General features: G+C 42.1%; 1 protein-coding gene across 20 annotated transcripts in view; it reads right to left on the reverse strand.

The window, feature by feature from the left end:
- Nucleotides 1-22,980, reverse strand: part of PALM2AKAP2 (PALM2 and AKAP2 fusion) — a 234,159-nt gene that overhangs the window by 80,808 nt on the left and 130,371 nt on the right. For 14 of the 20 annotated variants that reach the window (XM_085530238.1, XM_015849811.3, XM_032441519.2 and 11 more), the window contains one exon: nucleotides 15,810-15,892. In XM_085530238.1, the coding sequence (XP_085386364.1) occupies nucleotides 15,810-15,892 (83 nt within the window). Of the gene's footprint in view, nucleotides 2,538-15,809; nucleotides 15,893-22,980 lie in introns of those variants that run through there. The other 6 variants (XM_085530246.1, XM_015849813.3, XM_085530245.1 and 3 more) reach the window with 3 other exon arrangements.

Consider the following 22,980-nt stretch of genomic DNA (forward strand, 5'->3'; position numbering starts at 1 on the left):
ATGAAAATTTCGTCAACAAGAACCTTGCCAACAAGTGTTGCATAGAAAACAAGCATCTTTCCCTTGGAGGTGGTTTAACAAACACCACAGTTCAGGAGATCCCTGCACATTTCTTTAATGATATGTGGTCTTTGCTGGGACCTGGGTCTGGGTCACCTCTCTGACCCGGTGTCACAGTTGCTGCCTCCAGCCTAGTTATAGGTGAGGTAAGGGGTGGTAGAGTTTGTTCCTGTCATAAGAGAGGGCAAACACTGTCCATGAGAGTGTTGTTACAGCCCAGAAACTGGAAATGGAAAGCCCTATGAAAGCAACACAACTTACTATGGGCCTTAGGGCAGCCAAACATGGAAGCCAAGATGAACCCCTCCAACATGGGCTCTTGGGAGAGACAACTACCAATGCTTTTTAAATGAAAAATAAAAAGGGACAGTCTTGGCAGCTTGGACAAAACTGTTTATCCCACCACCACAACTGAACTGCCCATCTGAGGTCCAGCAACACCGCCACATGTTGACAAGAGAAAAATCAGGCTGTGAAAGGCAATAATAGGGATGGTTCTAGATGTTTCACTACGCAGCTCTTTATGTCTTGCTATAAATGCAGTATCAATAGCACTTGCTAAATCAGCAGGTGTTTCCAGTAGCAAAAGTCAGTTTTGCAGTCTGGACAAACCAGGCACGAATCCACTCATCCCGTGACCAGGGTAGGGTGCACATCCCATTGCTCATGCTTTGCCTGTAAGCTACCAGCCCTGACTCCAGCTGACGTCAGTGCCAGCTCTGAGTATTTTGAAATGACTTAGAAGTTATGGACACATTCCCTGGTAATGGAGCTGCACATCCACAGGAAAAGAAAATACTCATCAGTTGCCACAAAAGCTACTTCTTAACAGTGCAATTAAGAGAGACCTATAAATGTGGTTTAATTTGTTTAAGTGCTCACCTGGGACCTGTGCTCTTTGGATAGGTGCTTGGAAACAAATATGAAAAACAGCTTAGCAGTGTCTGTATGCAGCATTTAAAATTTGTGACAAATTATCCTGGCAGAAGCTGCCAAAGGGCAGCAAACATTCGGACATTGAATGAAGACAAAATGAATTCAAACTGGCCAATCCTGACCAATCAGTGAATACACTTAAATGAATGCTTTAGTTTCAGCTATAATTCATCTTCTGCTGCGTGCAGAGACAGAAATCCGTGATCTAAGAACACCTGAAATAACTTGCACTCCTAAGGAAAAAGAAGTTGTGTCCTATCCAAAGGTACTGATACGTGTACCTATACCTTCCTCAGGTTCCTGGAACTGGTGAGACCACAAGATGGAATTGTGAAAGTGAAATAAATCCCTGTCAGATAGGCAAAACCTCTGCAAAACACTTACACAGCATGAATACAAATGGACATACCAGAGCTATGAGACAATGCGAGAATCGGAGGATATCATTACAATGTCGAAGGGCTAATCACTATGCAAAATAAAACGTGTTTATTCCAGCACTAAAATCACAACTGGGGATCTGCTCTGCCTCTTCCTAACATCGGGATGTCCCTCATCTCCCTAATGGACATCTTCTGGGGCTGATGTGCAGCTCAGCATAAGACAAAAACGAAGTTCAGGGTGATGCCTGCTCGTTATGGCTAATGATGAGTGGCATCGGGAACTGAAGCGTTTCTATATCCACAGCAGCTGCTGGCCTGCCCACCTCCGCAATCATCTCAGTAACTTTTTAGGAGGAAACCACAATGTTTGAGAAGTTTCCAATGAGTGGTCCCAAGCAGGGGACTGAAATTAAAAAAAATAAAAATAAAAAAATAACGTATTTAAAACTCATGGTCCGCTCTTACAGCAGGAATCTAAAATTAGCAAGAATGGGAACAAAGATCAGGGAGATTTTCAATGCAAAAAGGGGAGTCCGGGAAAAAATTGAGATGGCCATGAAAAAAACATGCTGATTAAAAAATAATTACGTCACGGGTTGCTCCGGATCCTGACGAACCCCCCAGGCCACCCGCCCGGCTCCCACCCCCCCCGACCCCCCGGCCCCTCCGCTCCCCTGATCTGCGGGTTCGGGGGGCTGCGCTCGCACACCGCCCGCACAGAGCCACCCCCTGGGGCTCCAGCCCCTCCTGCCACACGCGTGGGGTCCCGCGGGCGTGAGGCCGTCTGCGCACCCCGCAGAGGTCCCCCTTCGCGGCAGCCTCCTCCTCTCCTTTCCTCCCCTCCCGCATCTCCATCCTCTCTTTCCCTCCTCGCGCAGCCATCCTCCCTCCCTGCTTTCCCCTTCCCCTCTCCGCATTCCCACCCCCCACTCCTCATAACCTCCCGGACACGATCCGCTCCCTCATTCTGCCTCCCGCTCCCCCCCAAACGCGGCATTTCCAACTCGCTCTCCCCCATCCCCTCCGCGCGGACACACGGACGCACGCACCGACAGACGCGCGGACTCCCCGCTACCTCTCCCGAGCGCTCCCGCTCCTCCAGCGCGCAGCACGCGCCGCCAGCCCCGGCACGTCGGGTCCCCTTCCTCCTCCTTCTCCTCCTCCTCCTCCTCCTCCTCCCCTCCCTCCCTACCCGCCCCTTCGCCGACGCCAGGAAGAGGGGGGCAGCGCAGCCGCCCGCCCCGGCCCGCCCCAGCCCGCCTCGTCCCGGCCCGTCCCGCGGCACCGCGCCCCCCCCGCCGCGCTCGGGTTACGGGGCTGCTGGCAGCGCTCTCCTGTTACGGGCAGCGAGAGGCCGGGGGGGGCACCGGGCAGTGGGGGGTGTGCGTGCAGGGAGCACAGGGGGTTTCCTGAGGCCAGCAGTGTGGGTGGTTTGCTACTCATTGGTTTCATTGTTTTATTTTGTTTCGGTTTATTCCTGCACAGTTTTGTTTCTTTCTTTCCTTTTTTTTTTTTTTTTTTTTTTTTAAAAAGTAACTGTTTCCCCTCACCTTATTTATTTATTTATTTATTTGTAGATTTTTAAAATATTATTATTATTATTATTATTATTATTATTATTATTATTATTATTATTATTATTATTATTATTATTATTATTATTAAACATGCTCAGGAGCACAACAAAATTCCACTGGCTTCTCCAGTGATCCCCTTGAGCCTTCATGCCCTTGTCAGGTTAGCATTAGGCCCTGGCAATGATGCCCATAGGCCTTCTACCCTTGGCAGGCAGAATCCCTGTCTCTTCTTGATGCTGGGAGTTGGTCCTCATCACAGAATCACAGAATGACCTGGGTTGGAAGGGACCTCAAGGATCATGTAGTTTCAACCCCCCTGCCTAGCAGGGCCACCAAACACACACATTTACTAGATCAGATAGATCTCATCATACACCTTTACTAGATCTGGTAGATGCAGGGAGATCTCATCTCCCAGCACTCCCAGCACTCAGGATGCTTTCGTCTGTTTCTTCCTCATCCCTGATGCCCTCTTGAACATCTTTCTGTCCTAACAGAAACAATCCTTTTTGAGGTTGTGCCTCAGAGGGTGGAGAGCATGGCACTGCTCCCAGGGCAGCGAGCACAGCCCTGAGCTGCTGGAGCTCAGGAAGCATTTGGGTTCCACACTCAGATACAGGGTTTGGGTTTGGATGTTTCTGTGAGGAGCTGGGGGTTGAACTCAATGGTCTATGTGGGTCCCAATTTGGGATTCTGTGAAGAGGTTGTGGATGCCCCATCCCTGGAGGCATTCAGGGCCAGGCTGGATGTGGCTCTGGGCAGTCTGGTCTGGTGGTTGGCGACCCTGCACATAGCAGGGGGGTTGAAACCAGATGTTCACTGTGGTTCTTTTCAACTCAGGCCATTCTATGATTCTATGAAACAAGCAAACCACTGATTTGTACCACGGCAAAGTAATGTTTTTCTCTCGACAATCAATGTTTCACAAGGAATTTTTCAGCAAAGAACTGGTGTTGCCATGGAACTGTCTTAACCTGGAGATTCTGCTCCTGCCATGGCTAGCTCAGAGCCTGACATTTTACATATGTGCTTCATGATTTATCTCCCAGTACCTTTTCACATTTACCTATGCAGAATTGCCTTTATTGCACAGCCAGACTTACACTGTCCTTGCATTTCTCACTATCTTTCTTCTCATTACTTGGAAATGGATGATCTTTGAGGTTCCTTCCAACCCAAGCCATTCTGTGCTACCTTCTCTGAGCTGGCACTAGCCATTTCAGGGATGAGATCAACTTTTACATGGTCTAATAGTGTTAGGATAAGGAAGAACTGCTTTATACTAAAAAAGGGGAGATTTAGCTGAGATGTTAAGAAGAAATTCCTTACTCAGAGGGCAGTGAGGCCCTCACACAGCTGCCCAGAGAAGCTGTGGGTATTCCATCCCTGAAGGGCTCCAGGCCACGTTGGATGGGCCCTGTTCTAACCTGACCTGCTGGGTGGCAGCGCTCCCATGGCAGGAGCTCAGGGCTGGGTGGTCTCTGAGGTCCCCTCTGACCCAACCATTCTGTGGTTCTGTGGCTCTGTGTCACTCCTGTTGCAGGTGGGGTGTGTGCACCCTGGAGAGCACACATCCCAGCACTGACCCTTTCAGAGCCCCACATTGTCCCTCACTTCCCTCCATTGTCAGAGCAGATTGCTTGTTCCCACACTTTGCATTTTATCTTCTCACCAATTACTGAGTGACACCAGGGCTTTCCCTCTTGCTGCTATCACTGTTTGGTCTTCTTAAAAGCTTTTGTCAAGAGCCTTTCAGAAATCCAGTCTGATATGGAAATTAGATCACCCTTATCCACACTTTTGCTGACCCTTTCAGAGGCCTTTGGGAGGTTTGTTTAAGGCAGAATTTTACAGAAGCACTGTTGAATCTTCTCAGATAGATTGCATTAATCCAGGTGTCCTTTAGTACTAACCCAATTAACATCTCTGTTTGCACAGCGCAAGCACAAGGTTTGCAGACCTCTGTTTCTCTGGAGCCTGTTTAGTGTTCAAAGTTTAGTTTCACTGTTGCTAGAAATCAGGTGGCAATGTTATAAATGGGAGATTACATGCTGCTGATGATAGTTCAGCCACCGCATCCTTAGGGGAGATCTCAAGGACACAGATACACACTCACTCATGTGTGCTACCTGAATGCTGTGACTGCGAAGGAGGCTTATAATAAAAGCAATCAGTGTAAAGGAATAGTTACATCTCCCTGTATATGCAGAATTGCAGACTTGTAAGACAGGGCTATTAACATATATAGGAAGCTATCTTACTAATTAACTGTATGTTGTCATGACCCTCTTTAGATATGCAGATACATGTGTATCTGCACAGAAAGTGTGGCACGGACAAACCTACTTCAAGGTCTTTGACTCAGGGAACTATTTGCCCTCTGACATACCTGCAGCCATCTGCTTTCTTTCATATTCTGCTGTGAAATCTCTGGGTCAAGTATGTTCTTTGTTAGTGAGTGTTTTTTCTTAATGCTTGCTCATACTGGTGGGAAGAGGGAGAGAGACCGGCTCTGAGCCTGTAAATTGACTGCTTGTCTAAGGACTGAGCTCTTGTCCATTTAGAATCATAGTATCATTAAAATTTCAAAAAACCACTGAGATCATCTAGTCCAATTGTCAACCCCTACCCACCATGCTAACTAACCATGTCCCCCAGTGCTTCATCTACGTGTTTTCTTAATACCACCTGGGGCTGTGAATCCACCATCCCCTGGGCAGCCTGCTCCACTGCCTGGCCACTCTTTTGGAGAAGAAATTTTTCATTTTATCCAACCTGAACCTCCTCTGGCACTATTTTCTCTCATCCTATCACTGTCACCTGGGAGCAGAGGCCAACTCCCAGCTCTCCACAACTTCTTTTCAGAGTTATAGAGAGCGATAAGATCTCCTGAGAGCCTCCTTTTCTTCATACTTCTTCAGTCCCAGTTCCCTTCTGGATGCTAAAACTTTAGCGCAGCCCCATGCATGCCTGCCTATTTTCGGGGAGAGGGCAGGGAGCAGAAGAAAGCTGCAGTCTGCCATTGTGGGGTATGGGAGTCTGCATCCACATGTTTAGATGTGCATCCAGATGGTAGCGTAGGACTTTTGCAGAAAGAGGGAAAAGGGAGAGTTGGACTTGCATATTTTTTGGGTGTTGCATAGCTCTATTTGTTGGGTTTTTAGCAACTTCAGCTGCTGGAAACAGAACCAGCTGGTTAAGGATGGGGGAAAACTAAGTTTTATGTCTTTCTGTTTGCAGAGCATTTCAGAACCAAGAGAAAAGGTCACCTTCAGCCTCAGGAATATCATTAAGAGTTATTTGTTCTTGTGCTTTTTGAAGCCCTCAGGTTTTAGAGACTGTTAAGGTAGAGAAAAACCCACGATATTTGTCGCAGTTAGAGATGTTACACTGAGAAGAGAGGAGCTTCAGAGCTCTTCTTCCTTGGTTCCCACCCCACTGCCCTTCCATTCCAATAATTGTTTTCTGTTCCTCTCCTGCTCACTGTCCTCTTATGAAATTGGACCAAACTGCAGCACGTTTTGTTCCTATACATAACGCAGTATCACTGATGACACTGAAATATCCTGAATTTTTTTTTTTTTCCTCTTAAGTCAGGGATGAATTTACATAGTATTAATTAGGTAGCACATGATTAATATACCATGGAGGAAATCGAATGCTGTTTCACTGTGTGTATTATAATGAGTTTTGCCTATTGCTTCTAATTTGCATTTCTAGCAGTTACAGCAGCAGAAGAAAATTATGTCTTAAAGTTTTGTTTTAAATATGTATCTTGTTAGTGCTCTGCAACTCTCTTCTACAACATTATAGGAAGCTTCAGATAGGGGGAAGAAGAAATTAATCTGTGTAAGAGCGCAGCCTTCTGTAATTTTTTACTGTGATGTCAAAGCATGTCTGTCTAAGTAACAAATGAGTGGTTGATATTGTCCTGAAAACCCTGACAGCTCTGGAAATAGAAAGAGTGTAAAGAGCAACCATGATTAGCCAAGAGCTACAAGAATAGGGTGCTTCTTCTTTTATATGCCAAAATATCATTTGGCTTCTCCTTATCTTGCTCCATCCCTGGAGGTGTTCAAAGCCAGGTTGGATGGAGCCCTGGGCAACCTGATCTGGTGCCTGATCTAGTGACTGGAAACGCTGCCTATGGCAGGGGGTTGGAACAACACAGTCTTTGAGGTCCCTTCCAACCGAGACATTCTATAAGATAATTCTATGACCTTTCATGCCCCATATTCTGAAAAGGAATGCACCCTGTACAGATGTGCACTCTTTCTTGGGGAGGAAAAGGGATGATGCCATTGCCAACTGAGCATACCCAGAGGTAGGAAGGGGAAAAGGCACAGGATGGGGGAGTTGAGGAGAAGGAAATGAAAGATGTGAGAGGGAAATGAGGTGAGAAGATGGAAACAAAATCCATATCTGGGTGCTCTACTCCTGAGGTCGACAAGTTGCTCAGTCTTTGCTGTGAGACTTTTTCAATCTATCAATCAGTGTCCAGTGTCAGTGAGGCAGATGTTTTACAGTTATGCAACAAACCTTCAAATGGAAAATAATTCAAAGGGGATACCTCTTCCTCTACTTTTGGAGCTGCTGTTTTACAGCCTGGCACACTGTCCTTGTTCTCTGTGAGCTCCCAAAAAAAGCTGAGAGGAGTGCAGAATAAAGGGAGAATGGAAAGTACTCTGATAATGATGCTGGGTGCGTTGGCCACTTTTATAGTGTACATAAAATGAAATGCAGTCCTGAGACATGATGCTTGATCTATAGCCTCCACACTGAATCTCACTGAGTATGAAAAATGAGTTGTGCTCAGTATGCAGCCTTTTCACCATCTGAGGCTGCCTGTCAGAATTTTTGAGATTAGATTCCTTTTCCTTTCCTTGTGGTTCCAGTTATTTCTTTCACTGCAGAATAACATGCAGATCAGCTGGAGGAGGGAACGCACTGGCTTGCAGTAATGTGTGCAAGATGAAAATGGAAAGTCTGTGTATCCTCTGTGCATTTATAAAACTAATGAATGCAGAAATCACCTGTCTGTTAGCAGAGGAGCTGTGGGGAATTTGGAGGTCACATTGGAAATGCTTTGCATTCAGCATGGGGATGAAATGCTGAGCATCACAGAGGCAGGGAGCTGCCAGCAGGGAGCTGATTGGAGATCCCTGTTCTGCTCCTGATGTTACTGATGGTTCGGAACATGACTTAGGCAGGTCACTATCTCTGTTTGCCTGCATGGATGGATGAATTTTAGGCCAGGAACTGCTTGCTAGTGGATGTTCACAGTGCATAACAGGCCCTCAGCTATGGGAGTCAAAGTGCTAATGTAATATGAACATAAAAATTATTTTTTAAAGGTATTCAGTTGACTAACAGGCTCATTTACTCATATTTATTATGTGGTGAAATAGTTTGGCAAGATCTCTATCGGCATCCAGCTACATGAGTAACCTCATTGACTTCAATGCGACTCTGTAAGTGAGTAATGCTTTAGTATTGGCTCCGCAAAATGTTTTAGTCATCATCAGCTTACAAACTGTGTGCGCAGTCCTGCCAGCACTTACCACAGCGTAGTGCTTGACTGCAAGCAGCCCTGACATAGGAGCAATACCCAGTAGTAAAAGCCTGCGTAATCCACACCCACGTGAAAAGTGACTCTGTTCTGCTGCTGTGGAAGCAGCTGAATTTCCCTGGCATCGTGTGCTCTCTGTTCATGGGAACTGCTTGCTCCCTTTCACAAGAAATCAGCAGAAATATCCAGAATCTGTAATGCTGTGAGGAGGAAAGTGTTTTATTGTAGCTGGTGTGGATGCTGCTGCAGAACTGACTCATGGCTCTCCCTCCTTCTCAGGAAAATGCAGTCATTGCAAGTCTACTTACAGCTTCTCACAGCTCTGCCCAGCTAATGTCTGTGCTTTGATTTCCCCTGCCTTGTCTTAGTCCCTTTGTGTCCCCTTCCACAATATCCCCCGTTCCTTTTCCCTACTGCGGGGGAAGAAACCCTTTCATTGTGGTTTTTTTTTTTTTTTTCCCAAGTGCAGAAAAAATCCCATTCAGTGCTATCCCTCTTTACAATTGAGCAGACTCTTTCATGTCTGCTTCATCAATAACACCAACATAAGGCATTCCCGAGGGAGGTCTGCCCTCATCCAGCTTGAGCCTGAGCATCCTCAGGGGTGGGAGTCCATCTCTATTTAGATTCTGAATTACTGCGTGCATAGGAAGAACCATATAAATAGAGCATTTCTTACCCCAGCCTAATATATTCAATGTTTTATCAACTGCTGGGGTGATTTAATCACAGATTACGGTATTTCAATGGTTATGTGCAGTTGCATATTGTTCCTCCAAATAACAGGCTTATATATATGTGTGTATATATATGCATGTGTGTGTGTGTGTATGTATATTCAAAGAACAAGTACTATTTGAGAAATAGGGAACCCCTGAAACTTTTCTGTACAATACTTGAATAGCATATTCTAACAAAGGGCATTTGTTTGTGAGCTGAAGGGCTTGATCCGAAGCCCAATGGAGTCTCTTCCACTGCATTCAGCGGGCTTTGGATTAAGTCCTTCCTAAGGAACAGATGCAGGGTTTTATTCACCACCACTAGTACAATAAAAATGACAAGACAAAGGATAAAGTTGTCTGCAGGGAATAGAGCAGTGCTGTCCTGCAGCATTTTAAATACATTAGACTCTATATTCAAAAGCCAGTTCTGTAGAGTTAGTAAAATTGTTTGTGTAGCCTATCTACAAAATATACAGTGTAGAAATGTTTAAATATGTGTACATAAACACCGAAAGATAGTGTATTACTTCTCCTCACTATTTGCAAGGGCTGAGTTATAAATGTAACTATAAATTCCAGTTGTGCGAACAGAGATAATGCAGAAATAGTTTGTTGCCATTAATCATCAGAACTGCAGAGGAGGAGGGAGAAAATGTGATTTTTTTTTTTTTAATGTCACAGCTCATAGATGGATCCAAAGTGTTTTCTGAGACCTGGAATAGGGACAGGCTTTCCTTTAGTAAGTTTATCTTATTCAACATAATGATTCCTTATCTGGCCATCAGATCTTATCAAAATGTAAGCAACAATGGGCATTGTGGAGTGAGGACATTTGCCCCTGCAGGGAAAACTGGAGCAGAGTCACCCCCAGGAAAAAGTCCAAAAGGGAGATAAGCAACTGTGGCAGACACGGGAGACAAGACTAAGTGGCAGCAAATGAGGAAAAAAATAGCAGAAACTAAAAGAAGAGTGGACTTGGGACTTGCAGCAGGGACAAAATACGAGGGGAAGATGATCAGGGGTTTGTGAGAGAGGGGGAGTAAAAGCATCAAACATAAGAGGCTGTTTGTTTTTAACATTTGAATGGGTTAATGAAAAAAAAAGTAGAATCTGGGAAAGGAGTCTGAATTACAAGAGGATGTAGTCAGAGCATAACAGACTCTTCTGATGAGCATGTGGAAAGACAGGTGGATTCTGAGAGCCAAGAGGCTGGTGTGGTCTGGTGCCAGAAATTAGGATGAGCAGAAAAGGACATTACACAAACTTTTTGCACCAGAACAGAACTGAACTGATACTGCTACACAAAAAATAGTTCTGTGACTTCAACAAATAAAACCATTTAAATTTTATAGGCTCCTAATTGAAATGCTCCTGGCTTTTTTAATTCACAAGTAATGGCCTCAGAAACAAGTCAGCTTTTTTAAGCCCCACACATTTAATAAACAGGCAAAGCCAACATGATGCTTACACTCATTCTGAACATTAATTAAATGCAGGAAGTCACATTTTGTCATGTCATCTTTTTGTACATTGTTGTCACAGGTGTTTTCTGACAGTTATAGAAGAGAGAAATCTCTCTGCCTCTGCTTTAATTCCTAAGCAGGGAACCCTACCAGCCTCTAGGGAATTAAATCCCTATTACACAGAAGAACAGAAAGCCCTTCTTGCCATAATCCTAACATTTCTATCTTCATGCTGCCAAAGCCTTAATGAGTGCTTCTGCAAACTCTATCCTTTTAATCTTGCAAGTTTTGCTCATTAAAATATGAGACTTCAGTAAGAAGCTGCCTTCTTACAGCTTAACTATCCTTCCCTATGTCAGTGGCTGGATGCTTGCTCCTTCTGGCTCCATTGCAGCAGTGTTTGCTGTCATTCTCTTCAAGATGGGTGGCACTACTTGAAATCATTAGGTGGGAAAACCAGGCCCACCTAGAGGTCCATAGAAAGTCACAGAGAATTGGATAATGCTCCAAGAAGAAATTCACTGCCCCCATCCACAACTACAGTATCAAAATCTACTACAGACCTGCCCTTGAATTAACAAGGGAAGAGGCCAAATGAATAAACCATGGCTGGCTGGTGGACTGTTCCTTCAATAAGCCAGGGTCATAGCTTCATGTCATTTTTCAATCATCAGAAGAAAAAACATGCAAAATGAATCTGTAATGAGATGAAAAGACAAGCTGATTAAGGGCTGGCTAATTAAAAATACATACTGTTCTATATGGAAATCTTGCTCTGTGCTATGAAACTACTATGCATTTTACTGTCTAACTCAAATACCACCTGAGCAGGCAGTCTTATTTGTCTTTGGAAATGAAACTCATTAGGCACATTTTATACATCTGCTGGTGTGACAGTCTTGTTGCTTACCTCTGACAGTTTCCAGGCAGAGCCACATAAATAAAATTATAATGCCAGAGGTCAAGCATAATGGCTATGATTGCTCTATATGACTGACAAGTCCCTTGGCTTCCTGGACCAATGCTACCTTCATGATATGAAGACATACCCAAGAGCAATATTAGCAGAGATTGCAATTGCCAGTGAACTCCTAGCTATGAGCTTATACATATGGCTCATACCTTGGATGGATCCCCCCTTCCATTGCCTGGCCTGCTAACTCCACTGACTCCACTATGAATTGGACTCCAACAGTAACTATGCCTAAGAAAACCAGGACTAGCATGAGCCAGTTGGGGGAGAATTTCATCCACAGAAGAGGGATGATTTTACTGTGTCAAACTGGCATGTATCTTGCCTTGAGGGCCACAGAAATGATTGATGGAATGGAACACCTTGCCTGTGAGGACGGGCTGAGAGAGCTGGGGCTGTTCAGCCTGGAGAGGAGAAGGCTGTGCGGTGACCTGATAGTGGCTTGTCAGCATCTGAAGGGGAGCTACAGGAAAGAAGGGGACTCTTTAGCAGGGTCTGTGGTGTCAGAACAAGAGGAAAAGGTTTCAAGCTCAAAGAGCCCTGACCCCCTGGACCTCCCCTGGCACAGCTCCTGTGTGAGCTGCAGCTGTCATGAGGCTTCCCTTCAGCTCCTCTGCTCTGGGCTGAGCAAACCCAGGGGCCACATCTGCTCCTTGCACCTTTTGTCCTCCAGACCCTCGCCCATCTTTGCTGCTCTTATTTGGACACTCTCTAATAGTTCTATGTATGTCTTATGCTGTAGCACCCAAAACTGTACCCAGTGCTTGAGATGCATCTTTGAATTTCAACAGTACACCTCCATGCCTGACATGGCAGCCAGATGCATAGTTAACCACTGGCAATGTAGGACCATGCGAGTTTACTATGATGGTCAGGGGTTTTTGATTTTTGGCCACATAAGTATCTGCCAAATGTCCTCTGTCATTTTCAGTCATCTACAAAATCTGAAGCCACAGTGTATTTATGGCAGTGACATGAAAGGTAGGATGAGGGAGTTACACCTTTGAAATGTCTGAATTTTTGTGTTGTTGTTTTTAAGTAGTTGCTCAGCAAAATTAATTAAATCTTTCCAGAGTTGCCTGGATTCACTTAGGTCCTTTGGTGATAAAATCTTACATAAAATAAAAAAAAAAAAAGAGCAAAATCAGGTTTTCTATTTCCAGCTAGGCATTCCAGCAAAATAGAATCCATTTCAGTACATGACTGCTGACCCTTTTTAATAGTTATATACGTTCTGTTGAAATTAGGAGTTGTTCACCAAGGTAATCTCTCAACTTTATGTGCAAAAGTGTTGCTGAGAAACCAAATGGTGTATTCATGTATCTTCTTCCTTTTTACCAGCAAGCAATAACGATGGTGGAAAAAATAAAGAAAACCAGCTGCAGTTTATGCTACTCCTGTACACATACACATTATCTTTTTCTAACTGTGAGCTGCAGGAAAGGCTCAGTAATATGGCATGTGATATTCTGAACTCCCTAAGAGCTGCAAGTTTAACGGGATGTGTTTTAGGCATGACAAAGAAGCAGAAGCATTTTACTACTTAAAATAATAATAATAATAATAATAATAATAATAATAATAATAATAATAATAATAATAATAATAATAATAATAATAATAATAAAGAAAATAAAAAGAAGAAACCAACAGAACTCCAATATCATTAGTAAGCATTGCGGTGTTCCACAGTGGACCCAGCTCAGCTAGTTCTGATACATCTTTGGAAGGATCACATTTTTTCTTTCTTTCAGAAGAGTATATTACTTTACCTTCTAACAAGCATTAAGTGTGACATCTGTTTACTGCTTATTCTCTTTTGAGACCCCCATCATATCTTCACTAGTGGTGCAAGCCATTATATAAAAGACATAAGAATTTTCTTATGTTTTGTTGAAACCTATGCAGTTTCCCTTTGCTTGGACCATGCAGTCAAGTGTTCAGTCTGAACCTAAGCAATGCTTGTTAATTCTTGTTAGTAGTTTGTTGAAAGTGAAGAGAATTTTATGATAACTTGGGCCTCCAAGTTGAGTAAGTACACAATTGAAAGTAAAAAAGAAATGCTAATTTCTATTTCTTGATTTCTACTGATTGAGAATATGCTTTCTCCTGGTATCATCAAAAATACTGCAACTAAATCTGCATATATTATTTACAGAGTTAATCTAAAACTTACAGTTTTCTTACATGAAATTAACACTACCTATTTGACTGCTTGGGTGTAGACAGAATAATTCTTATGGATTTTTCTCTCAACAAGTTCAAGCTCAGAAAAGAAGTTTCTGTCCCCCAGCTCCATACAGTTTCTGTCTCTAACACTAAGCTTCTCTATTCTACTAATACTTAGCAAGTCATTAATGAAAGTTTCAGTGCTTAACCTTTCACTATGATTAAGTTAATATTTTTCCACGCTGGTAAAGATACTTCCATGGTCTTCACTGACTTCTACATGATGGCATTTGCAGATTCTGCTCATGTTGCACCAGTGGTAACACTGGCTCAGCCTCCCTCTGACAAAGCCCTGCCACTAAATATCCTCCTGCAGTGGGGGGCAGTTATTAAAAATTGTGACATCTTCTTTAAAACTAAGGAGTAATCAGTGTTAAGTCAGATGTTGTTCTGTGTGTTGTTACACTCCCCCGCATCGGAATTAATTTATTAAAACAAATTACATTCCAAAGTTATTGAACTTTTTTTCTTCCTTTTCCTGCAATATAGGCTTAATTTCAGACAAAGAATGTTAGAGGCTGCTCAGAGCTCTCCCAGAAGTTGTGCAGGTCCTGCTTGAGATTCTCAAGCTGCCACAGAGCTGTACTGTGCTGAGCAGAGCCCTTACAGTCACAAAGTCAAAATACCTGGGAATGCCTGTGCAAGTCCACCTTCCAACCACAGTTGGAATAATTTAACATATCTGATTTAACGTAACATTAAAGTTTAATTTTGACTGCTTTGAATTATCAATTTGAACCATACTTTTACTGCTTGTGTGGTAAGTTATTTGCCTAAAGAAAAGCAGATTCTCATAGACTGGCACCTGTGATGGCATGTTGATTTGATGCTTTGAATAGACTTAACTCTAAATTTACTAAATTTTTAAGCATATGTATTCAGATTCATATTTTTTGTTTATAAGCAGGTGTGATATTTTTTGATGTCAGGTTGGTGTCCAGCCCCTTTTGGATAGAAATTGCACTTCAGTAAAAACTGCAGGAAACCTTGATTTTGGGGAAAAAAATTTTAAACGGTAAATTATACTAGGAAGTACAGAAGGAAAGAAATCTAAGAAAGAGTTTTGAAAACAGGTTTTGCACTTAAAGTTTTCTCATTTAAAACCCAAACTTTTTACATATACTGATGTTAGCTGATTACTCATCATTGGCTTTAAGATTTTAGAGCTAGCAGGCCTGCACTTCTCACACCAGGTGTTAATCATGGGTCACAAGGTAACTGCTGATATTTTTCTTTCAGTGCTTCTCTAAACAGAAGAACTTGTTACTGGGCTAAATTTAACTAACTATAATAAGATCCTCTGTCCTTAGAAGTCTAAAACTAACTGCGTAGTACCAAATTGCTTAAGAGCCTTCAATTGTTTTTATCTTTAGATATACATGCCTCATGCCTTCCACTGCCAGCTACCCTGAAGATGGATGTCTCAGCACTGCTGGAATTCACATTGCCCATTCACTCCCTTTCTACTCCCAACATTTTTCTTACAAATTCTTTTGCTGTTTTAATAGCACATGGGATGAAGTGATCATATGGAGAAAAAAAAGAAAAAGGAATAGCTACATTACACCTTTTCCACCCAAGCTTCTCATTAGTATGAGTAACTCAACCACACAAGGCTACTAACTAAGGTCAACCTCTCTGAGCATTTCTCAGGCTCTTGGTTTTCCCATCTTGCTTGTATGGAGATTTTGGGCAGACAGAAGGAGGTGGACACCAGGTTTTCAGATACAAAGGGAGAGGCCCAGCAGCACTTAGGGGAATGCAGTTGTCACCAACAGAGCCCGCTGTGTGAAGTGCTCTCATCACAATATCCTCCTTACCGAGGAAGTTACACTCAGTCCACCAAGCACTCAGTGCTGTGGATGTTATGTGTGAGATGTGGTAAGAAGAGACTTACCTCTGTCCTCTCCTCATTTTCAGGGTTTTCAAAGGAGCACAGTTCCTGCAGGTCTTTTGGCAGCATGTCCATTTCTCTTGTGCCTAAAAGACCAAAGACATTTCATTGTTCATGGAGACTGTGTATGCATGATCGATTGCTTTGCTTTGCTCCTGTTTTTTTCCACCAGCAGTGTCCCATCCTATCCTGTGCCATCCCATCCTGTCCTATACTGAGTAGAAGCTGAAGGATTTTCTGTCCTTTCTGTGCATCCCAAAGAAGGGGCTATGATGGGGATCTAGGATACTAAGACCATCTTATTATCATCCTTACTACATGTCTGTAGAACATTTTAGAATAGTGAGGCTCAGATTCTCTACTAATATCTTTACTTCAGAGTGTATCTTGTCTTGTTATACGAGTGGAGAAGTAAAGCAGCTTTTTTTAATACTCCACTGAAGCATTCCCAGTATATCCTTGTGTAGATGCCTTTGTTGCATTAGCAAGGTAGCTGAGGAGTAGTGTGGATCAGAATATGAGAGGGCTTGGTGCTGCAATCTCTATATCTATATTGTAAACATTTCCAGGACTTAATATCAGACTAGATTTATACCAATTCCCTGGGTGAATGTTACTACTGCACCTGAAGGACTAATACTTGATTTGAATATTCATGTTTCCTCTGGGGTTTGGTGAGTGCTATTTCAAGTGTCCCTGGAGAAGGGTTTCTGGTTTGATTTCCTCTAAAACAACTCTCTCTTGTGATTCAGCAAAGTCATCACACACTGTGAATCACTTCCCATTTCAACATTTCATAAGCATGGTAGAGGGAAGAGGTGTGAATTCTCTTAAAAGGTTACTATTGTTCTCAGCCAAGATGATAATGTAAACGCAGCCTACATACACAAAGTAAAGGACAGTCTGGTGACCAGGCTGTTAAAGGGAGATGTGCGTTGCTTACTGTGACCAACATTCTGCATAACTCTTGGCATTGGCACTGATTTAATTGTCCACCTATGACTTGTTGACATGGCAAGATGTGAAAGTTTAAAAACAGATTATTTCAGCAGTACTAAACCAGGAAGGGGGAAAAAAAATAAAAATGAGAGTCCAAGGTCTCTGAAATAAAATACATAAGAAAATGAGCGATTTTCTGCATATCTCATGAGCTCACAGATACTATATGCCTCAGTAGACTTCACTATACATTCTGTATTTGGTGACAGACTTCAGTGTAGACATCTTACTGGACCTGCATGAAGGACCTGGCAACTTGGAAATCACCCTTGGAATAAATAAAAGACTGAAACATATTCACATCCATTCACACACTGTAATGGTTGAATGGGCTACCAGCTCATGCTGCCATTAGCACAGCTAAAGTTTTCCGTCTCTCGTTTTCTGCAGGGAAGGATGGAATAGTTCAACCAGAACAATTGCAGGGCAGCTCTGTCAGCAGTATTAGGGCTCGGTGGATTTTCATCCACCTCTGTACATGCTAGCTCCAGTACTGTGTAGCATTGTGCTGAGTTATTTGTTTCTTTTAATTTGCTGTTCATTTCAATTGTGAATAGGGTTTGTTGGATGACAGGAATTTAACAATGAAGACGATTGGACAATACAACAGGCATGAAGCTGAGCTAACAGTCTTTTTCCTTAAGAGGTGTATCCATGCAAGCTTGGAAGTGAAACCAAACTGCAGCTAATGAGAAAGAATTTGGTCTGAGCTCTTAGCTAACCTCCATAAGCCAGGAGACAAAGCAGCAGATGTTGTCAAGAAAGACGATGTTCAAATCTGGGAGTCGGATGACCAGCTCTTGGTGGTGCAGGTGGCAGTGAAAGTACAGAATATGGATGGAAAAACCCTAAAAGCACTATTAAGAAATCAGAAAACACCTGTCCACACTCACTCATTGATCCTAACAACCAAAGGGAGACTTTAGCATTTGGTGTTTGAATTACACTTCTTCATGGCCAGGACTTTGACTGTGGGGAAGCAACTCTACCTTGGTTAGCAATGGCCTGGGGCAGTGCATTGGTCAGGAGGGTTAACTTAAGTTGACCTCAGTATTTCTGGGTTTCTGCCTTACTGCTACAAGGCCAGGAGAAAGAAATGAAAACTGAAGATGAAATTCAGCTCCTAAAGCAAATTAAATTATTACTTTTAATGATTATTACTGTTATTACAGTTATTTCTCTTAATGGCAAGACAAGGGGAAATGGTTTTAAATTGAAGGAAGGAAGATTTGGGCTGGGCATCAGGGGGAAGTTCTTTACCAAGAGAGAGGTAAGGTGCTGGAACGGGCATGAAGCTACATGTTGAAGAGTAAGAGCAGCTAATGAAGGAACATAATTTAGGGTGAAGTTTCATCTCCTCAGAGGAAAAGACAGAAAAAGCACTTAAGAGTATTGACTAGGAAAACTCCTATAGTGACATAATTATACTGAATGAAGCCTTCTTCATTTCCCACTTGATTTTCATTTATACCTGCTATGAAGTTGGAGCACAGTCAGATGTTCACTTGCAAAATGTGGTAGCTGTCTAAGATGCATTATTGTCTTCAGGTTACTTGTGGGATTTGAAATGGGTTACTTGCAAGAGTACACTCAGTCCTTTTAGTGTCAAGGTAGGTTGCAGACATGTGCCAAAATTTTATTTACTCCTCACAGTCTGGAATTCCCAGTCTCCTGCAGAGTATTGCTACCTCCTTTTTGCTGGCTGATGTGGTGTTATTCACCAGAATGCATCCTATCCTTGTCAGATTGGAAGGAAACAGTTCCGCTCCAGTGACATAAATTCCTGACGACTAAACTGGACAATCTGATCTTGAAGAGGCATGGGGTGGGACTCATTAGAGCAACTGTTTTCACTTTACTTGAGCCACAGGGATTCCTGCTATTTCCTCGTCTGTTTTCTTTCAGTGAGATACAACTTGTCATTAAAAACTAAGATCAAACTGCATCCTTATATTGCTTTCTTGACAGTGTCCAGCTGACCCAGCAGACGGATGCTATGTTAAACTACAAAATAGAGTTTGTCACCAGTTATTCCAGCGAATAATAAAAAGCCATTGAGAGGGGGGGAAAGGAGAGGGGGGGAGAGGGGAAAGAAAAAAAGAAAAAAAAAAAAAAAAAAAAAAAAAAGGAGGAGAGAAAAAAATCCCAGAGAGCATATATGGTAAAAGATCTTTCAGCAAGAGCGCTAAGAATCATTTATTGAAACACAAAACAGCTTAATGTCATCATTAGTGTCTAGAATGGGAGCATGAGCATGAAGATATAATTCAAGAGGTAAAGAAAACTGCTAATTTATCTGTCTTTTGCATGTAGTTTTCTTTTTCATATGCTATGTTTAGGAATCACATTCTTGCTATATTTTGGAACAGTAGTAAGGAAACTTTATTACTCTTTAGGATAAGAAAGGATAGTAAGGAAAATATGCCCTTGAGAGCTCATCTAATTCTGTTAAAATAGGAGTATTTTAGTTTCTGTCTCCATGGAATCATCACTCTTAGCAAAACTGTTATGGAGATTACTGTTGGTCCCACTTCTCTTATGATGTAAATGTCTCTTGGATAGCAATTGTCTTAAGATGACTACCTCATTTAATCTATTTTTCCACACCTGACTGTGATTTTCTTTATTCGAGTGGGTGCACACACTGTAGAACTAATGGCATGATTTATTTGGCTAATTTGCTAATTTATCCTCCAAAGGATTGTTTGTTTGCTGTTCTACCCAGATTTTATTGTCTGATATGTTTTGGACTTACATACCAATAAAAATAAGGCAAAATTCTCCCTACTGAGATGAATGGGAAAGAAGTCACACTTATATGTGCCCTGTTTGAAAGCAGCCCTGACTGGTGTAGTTCCTCAGAGTGTGCTGTCTGGGTCTTGACCACACCAGAAGTACTTTGCTGTTCCTTTACAAAGGATGAATATCAAAGGCTCAATAGTCAGTTTCACATGCACAATTTAGTTGTGGTTGTGGTAAGGTGCCATTTTAGGAATCCCATAAGCAGACTTATAAGCATTAGTAGTTGCAGATGGAACAGCTAAAGACGCTATTAGCCCAGGTTAGCAGTAATTCACTGTGGCTTTAGCATTCTTCTGCTGTGTGGGAAGTGATGGCATCTTGGGAGAACAGCCACAGCTTAAGCTGTTAGTTACAAGGTCATGCAACACCAGTCTCAAACTTTGCTCTGTATTTGTTTTAACCAGGATTTTCTATCTACCAATAACAATTTCCAGTGGCCAACAGTGATAAACCCACTGCTAACATGAACTAACTCAACTAACTTGTGTTCATATTATGCATTTTTCTTACAGGTTCTACTTCGTGGGCAAAATTCTCTCAACAATTGGTTGCAGTAGCATAAAATAGTTGTCAGTGAGCTATAAAGCTCACCATTTCTGCTATGAAGTTAGCATAAAGGCCTCACAGCCATAATCTACTTTTTTTTTTTTTTCTTTTTCTTTTTGCAATGAAACCCTAAGTATAGAGTAGACCTAGGGTTAAAGCTATTCTGAGAAGAGATTGTAGTGTTGTTTAGAAAATTGCTCCCACTCTCAGTTTTCTTGTTCACAGTGTACGGCTTATGATGAAATTGAGAGAGAAACACTGACATTTTTCGAGGAAATGAGCTAAAACTCTGCCACGAATTGGGTAGAACAAAGAAGGGAAAAAACTGAGAGTCTGCTCTTCTACTCATAATAACTTGCCTAATAGTACACTTTCTCATTTGGGAACACCAGACAAAAAGTGTGATGTTCTTTTACTAAGACAGCAGATTACCTACTAACTTCATCTAGCGTTAGTTTTTAGTTGTGGAAGCTGTGCAGCAGAAAAATGAATTCATTGCCTTGAACAAGGGCTTATAATAGCCTGAATGTTATAAAGAGAAGCACAAGTGATTAATGCTCAATTGCAGAGTGAAGCTGCATCCAAGAAGACTCATGGCACTGTTCATGCAATGCAGGCAGCGAGAGCAAATGAGTTGGAAAGATAATCTCCTGCTGATAACTACGCACTACTGGGAGAAAATACCAGACCATCAGTCAAACAAACAGTACTAAAAGTACATGTCTGTAATGGGGCAAGGGAGACAAATTGCTGGTGGTACTCATTTCACTGTATCTGCCTAAGGAGTTTCTTGCTCCTGAGTAATGCATGTGTGTTAATTTCAGAAAGATGTGTGTCTAACCCTCTCAGCAGAGCCAAGAGTGGAATGAACTGCATTCAATTTGCTTAACTGCAAAGTGAATCAGTTTATCAACTGTCTTTGCTGCACTTTGCTGCCCACACTGAAACAAATGAGGCACATCTTTACAGCCCTATCTGTTACCTAAAGTTAGACCTGCAGCCACATGTACCAAAAACTGAAAAGGCTCCATGCATATCCAGAAAATGCTATGGATGCTTCCTCAAATGTCAAAAGTGATAAATATCCAGTCAAGTCTAACTTCCTCTTTGGTGCCTTTGAGTAGCAGACAAGGCATACCTCAGCAGTGGACCTCTGAAATAAGCCTTCATGCCTTTGCAGTAAAGTTGGTGGGGATGAAGGAAAGCAATCCCTATTTTTCAATAAACTGTGTCTTTAGATGACTCTTCCAATTACGTTTTGCTGTTTTTTTCCTTTTGAGAGCAACCTGTCTGGCTCAACAGAGTAGATCCTTACATGTGTCAAATTGCATTATTTTGGAGGAGGAGAGACAGTTATACTCTGCTGACATTTGGCTATAGTAATAGAGTGCATATGAGAGAACCTATCACTGTCAATTTTTCGGTTACACCTCACGGTCTCCTTCAGTGTGGCATTTTGGATCTGGTTTGCATTTAGAGGTCTGACAGAAGTGTCTGGTTCACTGAACATATAGTAGAAATGACTGGACTGCACATACACTACTGAAAAGCAATTCTAACATGCACTTTGTAGCATCCACCTAGTTGGCTTAGAATAACCAAATACATTTGTCTCTGATAAGAGTCCTATCTTGCTAGAAAGCTATGGTACAAAATTTTCATAGTTAACTCCAGGGAGAAACAAATAAAGTGATTTTGCAGTATAAAACCTTGAAGGAGTACTTCAGACCTTGACAAGGAAATAGCAAGATTCCTGAGTGCACTAAAGGTAAGCTCACCTTCCTAATTAGGTCGTGGTTGCTAAGAAATGAACTGCAGTGTGGTAGTTAGCTCAAACTATCTGAATTGGCTTAAGTTTGTGCTCAGTTCTTGCTTGCTTTTGTGTTAAGATTATAATGCCACACGCTTTGAAGAACTGTGCAAGTTTTCTAACAGACAACCTCATATCAATCCTTTATAGCTAAGTTAAAACTGCCATTTTTGCCTGGCAGATGATGGATTAATTAATGTCTCATTATAATCTTATCCTGCCATTGTGAAGAATGATGGAAGAATAATTCTCAATCCTGCATTTGTTCTATACACACACTAGTTTGAGTGCTGTAAATTCTGCTATAGCATAGTGAGATCTTGTTTGTTTCTAGACAGGTGCATGAGAGTTAATACTGCAGTTGGACTGTTGTGGCATAAGCCATGTTACTGCTGGAAAGCCATTAAACCCAGCAGAGGGCTTTTTCAGGCCAGGTATTTTTCTCCTTTGAAAATGAGAGTAGATCTGCTTTTGGGGAGAAGAGACCCAGAGCACTGAAAGGGGTTTATGCCTCTATAGTCAAGTGAAAATCACTGAAATTATGCACTACTGAAATAATCCTATTTCTAACAAAAGGAGATCAGAGATAAAATCCAGATGTTTGAGGACAAAGTCACCTATCTTCTCCCAAACTTAGCTGCATGGTAATCAGTTTCAATTATTTCAGAGAGAGTACTTACAGAGTAAGCTACAGCTCAATTAGAGAAGATGCATCAGGCTCTGGCTACTGTGGATGTTTGGCAATCTTAGAAAATGACATATAATTAGGAAAAATTATAGTGTTTGCTTTCAAAGTACTATTTCTTTTCCCAAAAAAAGCAAATCACCGGGCAAACATAATACCCAGATATGGTATATCCTTCTCAGCTACTCACATATCACCTACTCAGGCTTAAAATTGGTAGTGAAATGTTTCATTTTCCAGACATAACACTCAAAAGAGACATAACTTGCTGGTCAAAACCCCTGTGATGTTTCTTATCCAAGCCATATGCTTGGAAGAGTTCAATAAAGGAT

This window comes from Coturnix japonica, chromosome Z, assembly GCF_054131305.1.
Source record: "Coturnix japonica strain WE chromosome Z, WE-NBRP24, whole genome shotgun sequence".
Classification (NCBI taxonomy): domain Eukaryota; kingdom Metazoa; phylum Chordata; class Aves; order Galliformes; family Phasianidae; genus Coturnix; species Coturnix japonica.